The sequence below is a fragment of the Anomaloglossus baeobatrachus genome, chromosome 3 (assembly GCF_048569485.1).
Source record: "Anomaloglossus baeobatrachus isolate aAnoBae1 chromosome 3, aAnoBae1.hap1, whole genome shotgun sequence".
NCBI classification, from domain to species: domain Eukaryota; kingdom Metazoa; phylum Chordata; class Amphibia; order Anura; family Aromobatidae; genus Anomaloglossus; species Anomaloglossus baeobatrachus.
In genome coordinates, this window is record NC_134355.1 from 622,746,953 (window position 1) to 622,764,246 (window position 17,294).

Below are 17,294 nucleotides of genomic sequence, written 5' to 3' on the forward strand. Positions count from 1 at the left end.
ATCTCCGCTGTCAGAACAGCGCGCAGAACTGGCCTAAACCGGTTTAACCAGTTACCTCATGACAGGACACAGCTGTACTTAACCCTTCACTCACCACACATGTATTAAACATAAAACCTTTATTTAAAATAATGGCCATTCCATTATATATATAAAACCAGGCCTGTGCCATCATGCATTCACACGGCATACTAGCTACCGTGCTCTGAACAAACCATCAGACATTTATGACGGACGTGTATAGTACTGATTTGTCATTAATGTCAGGAATATTAAATTACATTCATAAGACAATTAATCAATTTTCATTTTTTTATAAGAATTGCATGGAAGGATAATAATAATCTAGTTTTCCTATCAGTATGTCTTTGGAGTGTGGGAGGAAACCGGAGAACCCGGAGAAAACCCACGCAAACACGGGGAGAGCATACAAACTCCTTGCAGATGTTGTCCTTGGTGAGATTTGAACCCAGGACCCCAGCTGCAAGACTGCAGTGCTAACCACTGAGCCACCGTGCCGCCCAATAAAGCATAAAGAGATGTTCTTGGAGGAGCCTCTGACTTTCACAGATGTTTCTTGCTAGTCAGACAGCTACAGGTAGATGGTACAAGTCCTTTTGTACAGGTACCGCACTGATGGATGAGCTGTACTTTCTTCAGGGCATTAGATGTGGGGGGATATCTGGGCTCCAGATGATCATGGAACCCTGGTGATAGCTGGCAGAAACAAAGCTTTCTCTGACAGCGCGAGCAGCCCTGGATAATCCACGCCGGCAGGATGATATCATCCGGCGGAAGATAGAACCTGTGAGAAGAGACATAAAACTAGTTTAAGTAATGGGACTCCATACTAGAGGACAATACTGTAGTGTCACTGTGACCAGACGGTGGAGGAATCTTCTCCATACAGAGGTACGGGACCATCGTCAGTCATCATGCATGTGACAATCCCACCACTGCAGATCACATCTGCTCCACATGAATTCTCACTGAAACAAAATAGCACAATACTAGAAATATACCAATGACCCTCATAGAATTAGATGAGACTCATAGCAAGAGTGGTTTAGGACTAACGATGAAAAATAATATGATAAAACATAACTATTACTAGTGCAATTAAAAGAGATAGAAATCACTCATAAAAACGTGAACATAAAATACAAACACCAAGGCTACTGGTCAATAAGCTTATATTATAGGGACCTGTAATTCTGTTTTGTGCCCAGCCAAGGCCTCTGGCCCATTTTGAGCTTAGTGACCAGTAGCCTTGATGTTTGTGTTTTATGAGTGATTTCTATCACTTTTAAATGCACTAGTAAAAGTTATGTTTTATGATGTTATTTTTCATCGTTAGTCCTAAATGAATTATCACTGACATCCCAATATGAAGATTATTGTCACACGTACCTCGCTTACTTCCCCCCTCGTCTACTTTCTCAGATTTTTGTTCTTTTCTTAGTTTTAGTGCAGATTTTGTTCTCTTCTGACCTGGAGAGTCTACTCAAAAAGATAAAAAGATGATTATAAACTCCTGAAAGATTAGCTTTGTGTCTGTATAGAGTTCTGAAAATTAAGTATTTATTAAATTATTAACGATTAACAAGCACCTTTAGCTTTCTGTGTGCTGCTATCAAGATTGGGAATTTAGGGAAAACAACAAATTTGGTTTTTCAGGGTCACAGAGACGGAGTTCAAATCGATCTGCACAGATATTAATGAATCAGAAGTTCATCGTTTGAGCAGAAGCGTACTTCTGACCCGTATATTAAAAAAACTTGTGATTATACAATACAACATTCGACTTCGACCTTGAAGCAAGAACAGGGAGTTAACCTCCCACATCTCACATCCCTCATCCCAGCTGGTGAGAAAATCATGATTAAAAAATTCTCTCAGTATATTATGAAAACCTCTTTATTCATTGTTCATTCTGGCTTCATTATCTCCGTTAACACTTTACTGTAAACATATCTTTGAATCATATTGTGGCGTCTATGCAATTGTCATATAGACACACAGATATTTATACAACGACATCTATACTTTGATTATTTACATACACAGATCATCTTATTACATCTGGACAAACGGCCTATAGCCCAGGCCTACCCTCACACTGCCACGTGGTTTCTCCCCAAGGATCTATGTCTCCTTATTGACATTACTGCAGCAAGCCAAGGTGTTATTATATCATCAGTCAGATAAAACTTCAGGGTAACTTTAAAGATGACGGTTAAAATCCTCCATATAGTTCCAGAGGTATTAAGCGGGATTTACACACTACGATATCGTTAATGAATTATCGACGGGGTCACGTTGTTTGTGACACACATCCCGTGTCATTAACGATATCGCAGTGTGTAAAACTTAAGAGTGATCTGAAACGATCGCAAAAGAGGGCAGAATCGATTGCCGCTGAGAGGTCGTCTTGAAATAAAAAATCGTTCTCTGCTTTTTAGCGATGTTGTTTGTCATTCCTGCAGCAGCACACATCGCTGTGTGTGACACTGCAGGTGCGACAAACATCTCCTTACCTGCCTCTACCGGCAATGCGGAAGGAAGGCCCAACAGAAAGTTTTATTTATGCCATAAATACCAACAAAAAACTCATATTTTTTTGTTTGTACAGGATACAGCCAGGCCCCTTTCTGTTGGGCCTTGCATTGTAGAGTGTCTGTCCGTGCATGATACACAGTGGGGTACGGCTTGGCAGCCCGCCTGATCTAATAGAAGGGCGTCACCTAATAGGCTGCGGGTTTGTGACTGTGCCATCTGCATGTGAACAGCGCTCTATGCAAGCCACCAGTGTGCAGTTTTATCATCTAGCATTCGCCTCCCTTCCATTCCATGGAGGTGTGTGTGTGATCTGCTTCACCTGCACCTGTGATGCTTCCACATTAGTGGGGGTTTAGCTGTATCCTGGTAGAGCATTAGCTTTTGGCCTGGGCGTGTCTATTATTGCAGCACAGCTGTAGACACCACCCCCCCTCCCGAGGAATCCTGAGAGACACTCCCCCTTAGCAAAGGCTATAACAGTTAGCACTAAATAAAAAAAGCCCATAACTCTGGAGCCGTATGGGGAATTTTAACAAAACCAAAAATAGAAAAATACTCAGGCAGGCAGCGGGAATAAAGTAATTTTCCGAGCCTTCGTGTGCAAATTCACATTGCACGTTTGGATTCTAGGCTATTATGGGATGATCTATAAAGATGTACGTACCTGACAATAAGGGTGAGGATGACTTGATATTTTTAGCAGTTAAACACTGATTGTCACCAACCGGTTTTGCACAAAAAGGTTTTATCTCCCTGTTTGGTTAGAAGAAAGACAAGTAAATTATAAGTAAAAACAACATAAAACAGATGAAACCCTGTCTGTAAGGTCAATTAGAACATGGAGGGGACACCCTGCTCAGGATACTAGTCTACCAGCAAGAATGAAGTCTAATTAGTAATATTGGCCTGTACAAAGCTGGAAATTAATAGCTGGTGGCAATGATCAGCTGTTATTGCAGTGCTATCACAAGCCAGAACCACGGAACTCATGTGATGAGTGTATTTCACTCAGGGGAAACCCTGGGTGAATCTGGTGTCAGAAGGTCACAGCGCCTCACTGCTGGCAAGTCCACTGCTGTTATTTAATAACATTTCCTTCCTTCTGGTGCTGTGAGGCTTAAGTACCCTTTCCTCTATGGCTTCAGGCTTTAGCTGTCATTCTTAGGTGTTGCTCTTTTAGACCACTCCACTTCCCTATTTAAGTCGATTTATTCGTCCGACCTGAAGACACACCAGGTACAGGTTTTACAGATACTACGTAACCATTAACTGTATGCCAAGCTTGAGAAATGTGTATTAGCTGTGCAGGAGGTACAATTTTTAGGGTTCTTGGTGACAGATCAGCAATCATGGGGTGGTGGATAATGGATTTAGATTTGTTTTACTTGTGTCTTATATTTGGTTTTGAATATACAGTATATCAGAATTAAATCTCATAATAATTATTATTACTATCTACTCACATGTTTGAGTGTTTTACACTGTTCTTTGAGGAGCATCCTGGAGGTGACATTGATTCTTCATTGTTCATCTTCTCGGTATTGGTGATATATAGCTAAATTAAATGGAGAAATATTAAATAGATTTATTTTGAATATTTTTTTGTAATTATAGCTTTTCTACATTTTATTGCCCATATACTTACTTTAGAATACCTTTGAGAAGATGACACAAAATTTTGAACTTCTGGCAAGTCATTGTCCTCCATTGTGTCCCCCTCATCTGAGTCTATATATTTGTATTTCATAAAGTTAACGTTCTCTGCAAAATAAAAGTGTTATCAGAGATTATTAATATAAAACCCAGTCAGACAGTCACCATGTTATCACTAGTAATGGTGGGAGCTGATTGTCATACAAAATGAAAGACAAGACACACAGCAGTTTTCTGCAGGTGACATCTTATTTTACTTACTGTTAAAGTACCAGGTGTCCTCATCGGACTTAAGATCAGGAATAAACAGGGGTTTCTGACTTAGGAGATTGTCAAAGTCTAAGTCACACATAAATGGATGTATTTTGATCTCATTTGCGCCTCCTGGAAAAGGAAGAGAAGAAAGAAAGTAATAAGTCATTGTCAGAGAGACTGCTCCATATCTGTGCACTTTATGTTAATCTGAACTGACGATGCAACAGAGCCAACGGCAGAATGTAGAAACCGGTATGTGCCGCGCTGTCAACAGAAAGTCCAGATGTTGATTATTTCAAATTTCTTTTATTCAGGTCGACGCGTTTCAGAGAACTCAGTCTCCATCATCAGGACATTAAAGAAAAACCAACCAAGGTTGCTGAAAGTTATTGCGTGAAGAATGGGGAATGGAGAAGTAGGTGGAGAACCTCAGTGCTGGTCCTCATGGACAAGGTCATTTCTTTGGTCACCGAGGTTTAATAAGTCATTAATAATACTACTATAATATTACCTGTTCCAAGTCTTTTTGATGGATTTTTATTTAGCAGCTCAGTGATGAATCCTTGAGCTTCGGGTGGAGCAGAGATATTTTGAAATCTCAAAGCTATGTCATCTGTTATATAAAAAGCAAATATTACACAAAATAAAACCTCTTCATTTATTTTCATAAAATAATATTTTCCTTAATCAATCAAACCAACTAACAGTGACATCCCATAGCATTCAGATTACTTTACTTACCATTGACGACACTGCCTAAAATTTGTATAGTGTTATCCCCAACAAATGGTGGAAATCGAAAAAGAAATTGATATAGAATGATCCCTATTGACCACCAGTCAATAGGCCTTCCATAGTCTTTCCTTAGGATGACTTCTGGGGCTATGTATTGAGGAGTGCCAACAATCTGTAAAAGAACAGAAGAATGAGACGATGATCAATATCAAATATACTTACGATAACTAACATAATAGGAAATGTTTTTTAGAAGATAAATTATCAGAGAAGGAGAAAGATGAGATCTGTAAAGTTCAAGAGCCTGTAAGAAAAGCCGACCTCTTTATCATGGAACTCGTTGATGATGTCCTCAGCTGTAGCCTTGTAGATGTCTGATGTTGGTCTCATGAGGCCAAGTTTTGAAAGTCCAAAATCGGTGACTTTAATATGACCGGTTGATGTTATCAGGAGACTGTGAGAGAAAAAATGTTGTCAGACCCAAGTAATAACCCCCAAAACTTAACAAACTCAAACTTTCTTCCCCTTTATTATACTATATTACACTTACTTCTCAGGCTTCAGGTCTCTGTGCAAAACACCATAGTTATGCAGGTATTCCACTGCAAGAACGGTTTCCGCAATGTACATACGGGCCAAGGTGACAGGTAAAGGACCCTTGGACTTTAATAGACGTTTACAGTCTCCTCCTACAAGAGAAAGCAAATATAACAAGTGAGGGTTTTGTGTAAATTACACATGATGAGGGTAAATGAGAAATAAAAGGAGACAGTGGGGTAGGATGTCATGTATAGAGATATACTGTACAATGTAGAGTGTATACTGCAGAAAGACCCTATACAGAGAGACAGAGTCAGACGTCATCTACAAACCTCATATATTTCTCTGGGAAAGTTCTTATCTATCAAAGCTGTTCTTTTAACCCATAGTAGAAATTGCTGCCATGCTCAGTGAGGACATACAGAAGCGACTTTCACAGAGATCAATGATTTATCAGACATCTTGTTAATAACATAGTAAATGCAGTGTGGACATGTAACCATCCATGTGGTCACATTTTGGGTATATATAGGGTGCTAGGATTAAGTAGATGTGAGTGGATAAAGATAAAATGGATGTGTCCTACCTGGTGTATACTCCATGACCATATTCAGATGAAGTTTAGAAGGAAAGGAGCAGAACATGGAGACCACAAAGGGACAATCAGCGAATGTTGAGATGTCCCTCTCCACAAAGACCTGTTCAAGTCTCCTTGGTTCTTTCAGCTTCTGCTTCTGTATTTTCTTCATTGCATATATTTGGTTTGTGTCCTTATGGCGCACTAAGTGGATGTCCCTGGAGAAAAGGAAAGTCCATGATTTGTTAGGAATTATTATTAACGGTCAATCTATAAACCTCATCAAGTGATCTCCTGTATTAACAGTTAAAACTAGATATGCGGCTGTCACTAGAAATCTATGTCTGTAAATACATAAAATAACACTCCATAAATGATCATCCATGGCAGGTCTTCAGCGATGTCACATCCTAACTGACCTAAATAGTGACAGATGTGGCACTGGTCAGTGGTATGTAGATGATATAATTTCTCTATGGGAACATTGCATGGGCAGGAGACAGAGACAGGCATCGTCATAAGGAGCCCTAGGAAATAAATATTATATTAAAGTAAAGCTCACCCAAAGGCTCCATGGCCAATCAGTTGGATTGGCTTATAGTCGCTCTTACAAGGATTTCTCCTTGGGTTATATGATCCGATCAAGGCCTAAAAAGGAATAAGAAATTATATTAAGACATAGAAAATGCAATGGAATAAAAGCTCCAGATGCAGGAAGGATTCCCTTCTATATTATGTCCCCCTGATTACACTGCAGCAGATGTAGAGGATGGATACAAGATGAACCCTCCACAGATTCTATTATATTACAGGAGGATATTCTCCATACACATATATTATTGTACTGCAGGGGGTGATAGAGGACATCACACAGGAGACAAGAGTTATGCCCTCGTCACACATAACAGGTCTGATCTACATGATGAATAGAGATATCCTATCCATTGTCATGTGGGGTATAATATGGGATGTGTAATTCCATCATCTGATAATATGCAGACGTCCCTCTGATACTTACAGTGGCAGATTCGTGGATACTTACACTGGCAGATTCGTTGATGATCTCTGGTCTTTCACATAATCCACCATCAGTATTTGCCGGCAAAGTTATTTCTAAAATAATGAGGAATAATAAAGAAATGTCAAGTATTAGTCGATACCAGTACTTATTATATAACATAGCCATATAATGAGGGAAAATTACAAGACCTCTCTACATGGAATAACACTGTGTTTATGGATAGTCTGCACACACTAATATATATATATATATATATATATATATATATATAGTAATATATTCATGCCATATCCATCATTATATATACTGTACCATAAATGTGGAATTGTTTAGGAGCTGATTTAATCCCCAATAATGACATAATTAGGGATTTATGAGCCTTTTTGTACATTTTTGAGCTGAGAGGAGCCCAGTGGAGAGAAGTAGAATGACATGGGTCCATTATAGTCTATAGAGGGATCAGGAGGAGACATCACCGGCCTCGTACAAAGGATGAAAAGTAAATCTACATATTCTCTACCGTTCTCTATAACTTTATATTTGAGTAAAGTATTAGATGCTCGACGTACCTATCAGATCATGGTTTAGCTCCTGCTGACTGGAATCAGGGTCAGGTACATTTAGGTTTTGCCTCTCTTCGGAGTCACCTTCTGATGTTTCCTGATGGATATAATATATAGAATTAATATAATGTTTCACAATTACCGTATATATATAAGGCAGGAAAGACTAAACCTGGATTTACTTGATAGTTTCAGGAGTGGACAGACTATACACGGCCGCTCCCTCCAGTACTGTATATCCACATTAATATATAAGGGACGTGTATATAGATCTTTTCTCTAATAACTTCTATTATCAGAACTGCAGCATTATTTATAAGAAGGAAGATTGTGATGATCGAGCGAGACTGATGCATTTATATAAACTCCGCACCTCTGAGTACAAACTGCCATCACAGAGGATGGAGCCGCAGAGACAGGCTGCCATAAATTATTCTGTGTCTGCCTAGAGCGGATACGGAGGCCTCAGACATCATAAATCTGACCTTCTGCCATATGACTGGAAATCTGGAGAAGATCAGACAAGGACATGAGATATAGAAGATGATGGATCCTTACCTGACGCTCCAGTGAGCAGAATGGGTACTCTAGTACCATCAGGACATTTTGGGCCAGTTGTTTAAAAAAGGCCAATTCTCCACTATGGGATTTTTCTTCAGCCTATAGAGATGAAATAAACATAAAAGGAAAATCATGAGGAAAAAGTTCAGAATGGAGGAGGCCTTTTATGTCACCACGTTCATGTCTTCTGCAATACAATTACTACATGACAGCTGACGAGGGAACCGGTCGCTTCTAAACCTTTAAAGGGGTATTCCAATCTCCAAGACCCTATCTCAATGTGTAGTAGGTGAATATTATTATTATTATTATTATTATTATTAATAATAATAAAAAAAAATATTAGCAAATACATCCAATTAGAAATAAGGTACAGCTCTGATTCACTGTGTCGCTTACCTCATGTTCAGGGCATTGCAGGAGCTCAGGTATCAATGGTTGCCACTACTAGCAACTAACTAAGTGTACCTATATGTGTGTTCCTGCCGTACCCTGAACATTAAACATGTGGTAAGCGACACAGTAAATCAGGAGAACTATACTATATTTCTAATTGTAATTGGAGGTATTTATTGATATTACTATTATACCTACTACATATTGAGACAGGATCTTAGAGATGGTAATACCCCTCCAAATCTCCTAGTCTTCCCTCTATAGACAGTACATTTAAATTAGATACATAACTGCTTGCAACTTGTGTAAAATGGTGACTTCAGCCTTTATTAATTTTACAACTCAAATCATGGGGCACCTGCAACAATGGAATCCCACAATTATACATATAGATACAGGGCCAGAGTCAGCACACGGCACACCTGGGCGAGTGCCGGAGCCCTGGACAGTTGTGGGGACCAGTCTCAAGCATTTTACTGTCTGACGACTCTTTAAATCCACACAGTGGCAGCACGCAGCAGCGTGCAGGAGGAAGTTACTCTGTGGGTGGAGTCAGCAGCTCCATCACACAGCTGAAGAGAGAAGAGACAAGCCGCAGCGTCCCACATACCTGTGTGAGCTCCCAGTACTATATGCTCCCCCTACAGACCTGTGTGAGCTCCTAGTACTGTATGCCCCCTACAGACCTGTCTGAGCTCCCATTACTATATGCCCCCCTGCAGACCTGTGTGAGCCCCCAGTACTGAATGTCCACTGCAGACCTGTGTGAGACCCCAGTACTGTATGGCCTCCTGCAGACCTGTGTGAGCTCCCAGTACTATATGCCCTCCTACAGACCTGTGTGAGCTCCCAATACTGTATGCCCCCTGCAGACCTGTGTGAGCCCCCAGTGCTGTATGCCCCCTGCAGACCTGTGTGAGCCCCCAGTACTGTATGCCCCCTGCAGACCTGTGTGAGCCCCCAGTACTGTATGGCCCCTTGCAGACTTGTGTGAGCCCCAGTACTGTATGGCCTTCTGTAGACCTGTGTGAGCTCCTAATACTGTATGCCCCCTGCAGACTTGTGTGAGCCCCAGTCATGTATGGCGTCCTGCAGACCTATGTGAGCCCCAATACTGTATGGCCTTCTGCAGACCTGTGTGAGCTCCCAATACTGTATGCCTCCTGCAGACCTGTGTGAGCCCCAGGCTGCAAAAAGGCACAAAAACGTACAAAAGTGCACCCGAGGCAAAATCGCACCGGTAAAAACACATGTGTTTTTACCGCGTTTTGGTGCATTTTGGCTGCGTTTTTGTTCCTGCGGTTTTTCCAATGCATTGCATGAGTGAAAAACGCTGGCAAAAATGCTGAAATAATTGACATGTTGCATCTTTGTGGTCGCAACAAAAACGCACCTAAAACAAAACTGCACTATGCGGATAGGAAAAATGAAAACTCATAGACTTTGCTGTGGAGCCAAGTCATGCAGTTTTAAGACCAAAAATGCACCCGAAAAACACGCAAAAACGCACCGTGCTCACATAGCCTAAAGGTGACGGCCATTACACAGCGTGGCCTGCACAGCCCCATGCCTGGGATGAGCTGACTGGAGACAAGCAGGGAGGTGAGTGAGTCTGCTGCTGGCTTCCCTATATTAAATATTTCTGTAATGTGTCTGTATCTGTATCTAGGAAGTGTATCTATGTATGTCAGTGTATATGACTGTGAATAGATTTATGTCTATCTATATGTATGTTTGTGAATTTGACTTCAAATCTGTATATGTACGTACGCCTGTACGTGTACGTATCTTTGTATTTGCGAGTCTACGTGTGCTGCGGTCAACTGAGACTCTTTTGCCCGGGGCCCACAAAAACAAAAAGCCGTCCTATATATATCAGTGCCTTGTGAAAATATTCAACTCCCTTGATTTTTTCAACCTTTTTAACATTTCAGGCTTCAAACATAAAGATAAAAGTTTTAAAGTTATAGTGAAGAATCAACAACAAGTGGGACACAATTGTAAAGTTGAATGAAATTTATTGCTTATTTTAAACTTTTTTAAAACTAAATACCTGAAAGGTGGGGCGTGCAATATTATTCAGCCCCTTTACTTTCAGTGCAGTAAACTCAATCCAGAGTTCATTGAGGATCTCTGAATGATCCAATGTTGTCCTAAATGACTGATGATGATCAATATAAGCCACCTGTGTGCAATCAAGTCTCCGTATAAATGCACCTGCTCTGTGATAGTCTCAGTGTTCTGTTTAAAGCACAGAGAGCATCATGAAGACCAAGGAACACAACAGACAGGTCCGTGATACTGTTGTGAAGACGTTTAAAGCCGGATTTGGTTACAAAAAGGATTTCCAAAACTTTAAACATCCCAAGAAGCCCTGTGCAAGCAATCATATTGAAATGGAAGGAGTATCATACCACTGCAAACCTACCAAGACCCGGCCGTAAATCCAAACTTTCATTTCAAACAAGGAGAAGACTGATCAGAGATGCAGCCAAGAGGCCCATGATCACTCTGGATGAACTGCAGAGATCTAGAGCTGAGGTGGGAGAGTCTGCCCATGGGACAATAATCAGTCGTACACTGTACAAATCTGGCCTTTATGGAAGAGTGGCAAGGAGAAAGCCATTTGTCAAAGATATCCTTAAAAAGTGTCGTTTAAAGTTTGCTACAAGCCACCTGGGAGACACACCAAATATGTAGAAGAAGGTGCTCTGGTCAGATGAAACCAAAGTCGAATGTTTTGGTCACAACGCCAAACGATATGTTTGGCGTAAAAGCAACACAGCTCATCACCCTGAACACATCATCCCCACTGTCAAACATGGTGGTGGAAGCATTATGGTTTGGGCCTGCTTTGCTTCAGCAGTGACAGGCAAGATGGTTAAAATTGATGGGAAGATGGATGGAGCCAAATACAGGGCCATTCTTGAAGAAAACCTGTTGGAGTCTGTAAAAGACCTGAGACTGGGACGGAGATTTGTCTTCCAACAAGACAATAATCCAAAATATAAAGGAAAATCTACAATGGAATGGTTCACAAATAAACATATCCAGGTGTTAGAATGGCCAAGTCAAAGTCCAGACCTGATTCCAATCGAGAATCTGTGGAAAGAGCTGAAAACTGCTGTTCACAAACGCTCTCCATCCAACCTCACTCAGCTCCAGCTGTTTACAAAGGAAGAATGGGCAAGAATTTCAGTTTCTCAATGTGTAAAACGGATAGAGACATACCCCAAGCGACTTGTGCTGTAATAGCAGCAAAAGGTGGCGCTACAAAGTATTAACTTAAAGGGGATTAAAAATATTGCATGCCCCAATTTTCAGATATTTTTTAAAAAATATGAAAATTTCATTCTATTTCACAATTGTGTCCCACTTGTTGTTTATTCTTCACCATGTCATTAACATTTTTTTCTTTATGTTTGAAGCCTGAAAGGTGGGAAAAGGTTGAAAAATTCAAGGGAGCCGAATACTTTTGCAAGGCCCTGTATATATTAGGACTAGGCCTGAAGAATACCAACAATAAATTAGGATTTAGACCCTACATGTACAGCACTGGTACAAGGAGTAGAGTACCAATATCCCACATTATTACCCCGATCCTTGCAGGACCTAAGTCCGCTAGTTATACTGGAATGTAGCCGAAGTCACTATTCCCCGAACAGTAACCCCTTCCAATGGACATCACTTTTATCAAGCCTCTGACCCAGACCGATCCCCGCCACTGTGATATCAAGTGCCTTCTTTTAAATCCTTTCTTTTCTCCCCATCGCTTTATATAGATATATATAAGAACGGTTTGAAGGTGGATAATCAAACTACAACGGGAAGGTGTCACCTCAACCTTCTGCCTTTTATTCTCTTCCTGCAACCCATGCCCTTAACCCCTTCACCACCCGATGATTATCTGGGGTCTTTTTTTGATTTTCATTTTTTCCTCCCTTTCTTCTAAGAGCCATAATTTTTTTTATTTGTTCATCAATATAGACATTTCAGAACTTGTTTTATGCAGGATGAGTTGTACTTTTGAATGACCAGATCTACTGACATGTTTGGGGAAAGAAGTGGGCTCAAACAGTGAGCCCACATCAAAAGAATGGAAGCAAACAATGTAATATATATATATATATATATATATATATACTAGCTGTACTACCCGGCTTACCCCGGGTTAATAACTGCTGTTAACAAAATAGAATGTATTAACAAAAATGGATTCTACACACAAAAACCACAAAACAAATAGATATAAATGTAATTATAATGTCTGTCTCCCATTCTGTATATATCTCTCTGTCTCTCTCTCTTTCTCTTTGTCTGTCTCTTTCCCTGTCTGTCTCTGACTGTCTGTCTCTTTCTCCGCCTTTCTCAATCTCTTTCCCTGTCTGTCTCTTTCCCTCTCTTTCCCTGTCTGTCTCGTTCCCTCTCTTTCCCTGTCTGTCCCTTTTCCTCTTTCCCTTTCCTTGTGTCTGTCTCTTTGTCTGTCCCTTTACCTGTCTTTGTCTGTCTCTTACCCTGTCTGTCTCTTTCCCTCTCTTTCCCTGTCTGTCTGTTTCCCTGTGTCTGTCTCTTTGTCTGTGTCTGCCTCTTTACCTGTCTGTGTCTGTCTCTTAACCTGTCTCTCTCTTTTCCTCTCTTTCCCTGTCTGTCTCTTTCCCTGTAAGTCTGTCTCTTTGTCTGTGTCTGTCTCTTTGTGTCTGTCTCTTACCCTGTCTGTGTCTGTTTCTTACCCTGTCTGTGTCTGCCTCTTTCCCTGGCTGCATTGTGACACGCCAACATTCCATTTAAGGGCGTGGCTGCGCATTCTTCTGAAGTTCTGGATGCACTGCGGCTCCCAGCTCCATTCGCTTTAATGGAGGCAGGTTTTTTGATGAATAACTGTAAAGCGCGGGGTTAAAATTTCCCCTCAAAACATATCCTATGACGCTCTTGGGGTCCAGAAGTGTGAGTGTGCAAAATTTTGTGGCTGTAGCTGCGACAGTGCAGATGCCAATCCCGGACATACACACACACACACACACATACACACACACATTCAGCTTTATATATTAGATGTCCTAGATCACTAAGGGGCTAATTCTGTCCTGAGAATGGTCGTGTTATTCACGTCCTGGGAAGCTACAACTCTTGCAAAAAACAATCCCCCACAGAAAAATAACAAAGCTATGACTCAAACGGGAAGAAAAAATGGCAGCGGAAAAGTGAAAAATTCCCTTGTTGTTAAAGGGTTAACTTATCCTATTCCCCCCACAATCACATCCTTTCCACCCTTAATTCAGTAAACCTTTTAAATCCCTGTTTCTGATTCTTATCTGGGTTTTTGGTACAGATTAACCTTAAATTTGTATTCCATTAATATTCTCCATTACTATTATAATTATTATATAATTTGTTAATTTTGCTATTTACCTTTTGTACTAATGTCCTGATGTTCTGCTGTAAATGCTCAAGATATTCTGAGCTTATGCGACCTTGCTGGTACTTGGTCAGGCAGTCTCTCACAAGCTCCATAACCAGCCGGTAGGTGAAGCTGAGGACGCCATCGGCTAGTGGTAGCACAATATCAGGGGCATAGGTAATAAGAATACCCCAAAGTAGTGCTAACACTTGAAGTTTTTCTGGAAGAATTCCAGACATCTCAAGTAAATTCAATCGCAATCTGTAAATGACTAGCTATATAGCGTATCACTGACAGCAATGACCACAAGTGTCAAAGTGACAATGGAACTGTAAACACTTGTGTAAGTAGTGATGGTCAATTGTGATGTCATAATGGAATCTTGTGTTCTTATGTTAAAGGGGCAATATTACATTATTAGGAAGTTGCCTAGCAACCCTTAAGGCGGCAACAATATAGGCTGAGCATTAATACCATTTTTATGTTGTAAGATAAATTATTTATATCTCATATACAGAATAAAATGATAGCATTTTGTATGAATAAGAAATAAATAGTTCAGGACTTAAAGAATTTTTTTTTTCCTGAGCGAACCGGGCCGGACTGGGACTACATCCAACCCTGGAATATGAAGAACACAGGCCCACATTGCTCTCCCTCAACTATTCCTAAAGATGGGGACTCTGTTACAAATAGACCCTTCTTACCAGTGGAAAAAAACCCTATATTTACTATGACCAGTCATGAGTATGCCCACTTAGGTCTCTTTATAATATTAATAGTGACAATAATAGCACCCCATGGGTCTCCCTGTAATAACACTAGCATCCCCTTTGGCCTCTTTTCAATAATAATAGTGTCCCTCTGCAGGGTCGCACTTTGGTGTCTGGGGTCCACAGGAGGAATTGACACTAGGGGCCACCCTGTCTGTCTGATCTGTTATAGCTTTCAACAACTCTGCAGTGGTGGTCTTGTTACCAAAAAAAAATTAGTTTCGTAAGAGCCTGAGGTAGTGTTGCAGTGCTTCCAGCTTGCGACCGATATGGACAACGTGCTCCAAGAAGGCAATTCGGAGATAAAGGAGGACGGGGTGCAGGAACTGGTGTAGGAGGTAGAAGAACCCTGATGAAAGTAGGGCCCACAATCATCTGACTTGGTCCCAACCTCCACAAGATTCACCCAGCCTATCATGGAAATGTAACGTCCCTGGCACAAGTACTTATCCATGTGTCAGCGGTTAAGTGTATCTTTACAGTAACTGCATTGGTCAGGGCATGGGTGTTGTTATAGAACACGTGCTGGTGTAATGCGAGGATGGCACATCAGGAAAAATAGTGGCGGCTGGGAACCAAGTACCAAGAGACAGCTGCCGCCATGAGGTTGCGAAAAGCCTCGGTGTCCACAAGCCTAAGCAGTATGGAAATTTAACTGTTTAGTGTTTGGGCCTCTGTTGACTGGCTGGGTATTAACATTTTCATAGCAAGGCCTGGGGTAGGGACAGCTAAATGCTGTGCTAGGACAAAGAAACAGACATGGTTGCCAATGGCGCTTGCGAATGTGCAACAACAAGTGCAGGGTGGGAAATATCTGTGTCCTGGGCAAGGATTGGCAAGGAAGTGGCAGTGGTTTCACTCACAGACCCAGGCGTTCGGCCCACCTAGTCGGGTGCTTTGATGACATGTGCCTGAGCATGCTGATGGTGGTCAGGTTAGTAGTGGTCAGGCCTCTTCTAATCTTGGTATGGTAAAGGTTGCAAATGACCATAATTTTATTGTCTGCACTTTTGTGAAACAAGCGCCAGACTGGGGAGCAGCTAACTATTGGCCTTGAAACCTGCCACAAGTGGGTGCTATGGGAAATAACAGACGAAGTGGAGGAAAGCTTGACACGCCCAATGGAATAGGTCACCACACATCCAAGGAGTGCAACGATATGAAGTCCGCCAGGTGGACTATAACTAGAATAAGAGGAAAAAAATATCGGCACATCCAACGTAAAATAATTTCTTTCTTTATTTTCACATAATGTTAAAAAAGTCCATCCATATTCAGAAGACCCTGACGCGTTTCCGACGCAAAAGAGCGTCCTTAATCATAGGCTAACATTTTTAGTGAGCTCTAGACATTTATAGGTAAAGATCAACAATATAGTTAGAGACTATTAGTAACACATGATTAAAAATCACACACTAAAAACAAAAAGTAGGATTGGACAAAAAGAAGGGGGAAGGGATTGTGAAGCACCATAGTATAGAGTATCTCATATAAAGTACCATTAATAGGATTTCAGCAACGACATAGAGCAAGTCATATTTAATCTCATTGCAATGAACTGTGTGACTGAACACATTGGAGGGAGAGAAAAAAAAAAAAAGGGTGAAAAAGGGAGATTTTTTTTCCCCTTTTCTTTTTATTCAATATATATAATATAAATCCTTTCTATAATTCATACCTTCTGGAAATTTGGTTTTTAATGTAAGGATCCAGTAAGCTTCTCTCAAGGCTAGATTTTTCATCCTGTTACCACCTCTAGTGGATGCATTGACTTTCTCAATAGCAAAAAAAGAGAAGCTATCCAGCCTTCCCCTATGTGCAGTTATAAAGTGTTTGGCAGCTCCTGAGTATGAAGCATTGCCATTATTAATGTTTGCAATGTGTTCAGCCACACGGTTTTTTATTTTGCGAGGCGTATATCCAACTTAGCGCAATTCACATGTTGCACATTCAATGCAATAAATCGCATGATCTGTATCACAATTGACAAAAGATTGTATCGTATGCGTCTTACCAGAAGGAAGTGAAATCACAGTTTTTCTATTTTGGGCATAAGGACATACATTACATCTGGATCCCCCACACCTATAAAAACCTTTCACTTGCAATATGACTTGCTCTATGTCGTTGCTGAAATACTATTAACCCCTTCAGCCCTCGGGCACTTTCCGTTTTTGCGTTTTTGTTTTTTGCTCCTTTTCTTCCGAGAGCCGTAACTTTTTTATTATTCCGTCAATCTTGCCATATGAGGGCTTGTTTTTTG

General features: G+C 40.8%; 1 protein-coding gene across 2 annotated transcripts; it reads right to left on the bottom strand.

Moving 5' to 3' along the window:
• Positions 1-209: 209 nt before the first annotated feature.
• On the bottom strand, positions 210-14,537 carry LOC142295669 (microtubule-associated serine/threonine-protein kinase 3-like). 2 transcript variants are annotated; one of them, XM_075338768.1, is made up of 16 exons: positions 14,270-14,537; positions 8,462-8,563; positions 7,910-8,000; positions 7,362-7,432; positions 6,882-6,967; positions 6,329-6,537; positions 5,753-5,891; positions 5,524-5,656; positions 5,209-5,374; positions 4,979-5,080; positions 4,474-4,596; positions 4,205-4,320; positions 4,023-4,114; positions 3,224-3,312; positions 1,411-1,500; positions 210-805 (listed from the first exon to the last, which is right to left on the bottom strand). In XM_075338768.1, exons 1-16 carry the CDS (start codon positions 14,495-14,497, stop codon positions 657-659), a joined length of 1,986 nt encoding a protein of 661 aa, XP_075194883.1. In that variant the 5' UTR covers positions 14,498-14,537; the 3' UTR covers positions 210-656. The 2 variants fall into 2 exon arrangements, with proteins under 2 accessions (XP_075194883.1, XP_075194884.1); XM_075338769.1 differs by having other exon boundaries at positions 747-989.
• Between the last annotated feature and the right edge of the window lie 2,757 nt (positions 14,538-17,294).

Bases quoted from the DNA above. Each gene is read 5' to 3' on its own strand.
- LOC142295669 (XM_075338768.1), bottom strand. From the start codon at position 14,497: ATGTCTGGAATTCTTCCAGAAAAACTTCAAGTGTTAGCACTACTTTGG. The intron at 6,538-6,881 runs GTGAGCTTTACT...CCTTTTCTCCAG, and splicing joins ATTGGCCATGGAGCCTTTGG to GGACATCCACTTAGTGCGCC. The intron at 1,501-3,223 runs GTACGTACATCT...CTTTTTGAGTAG, and splicing joins ATCCTCACCCTTATTGTCAG to ACTCTCCAGGTCAGAAGAGA.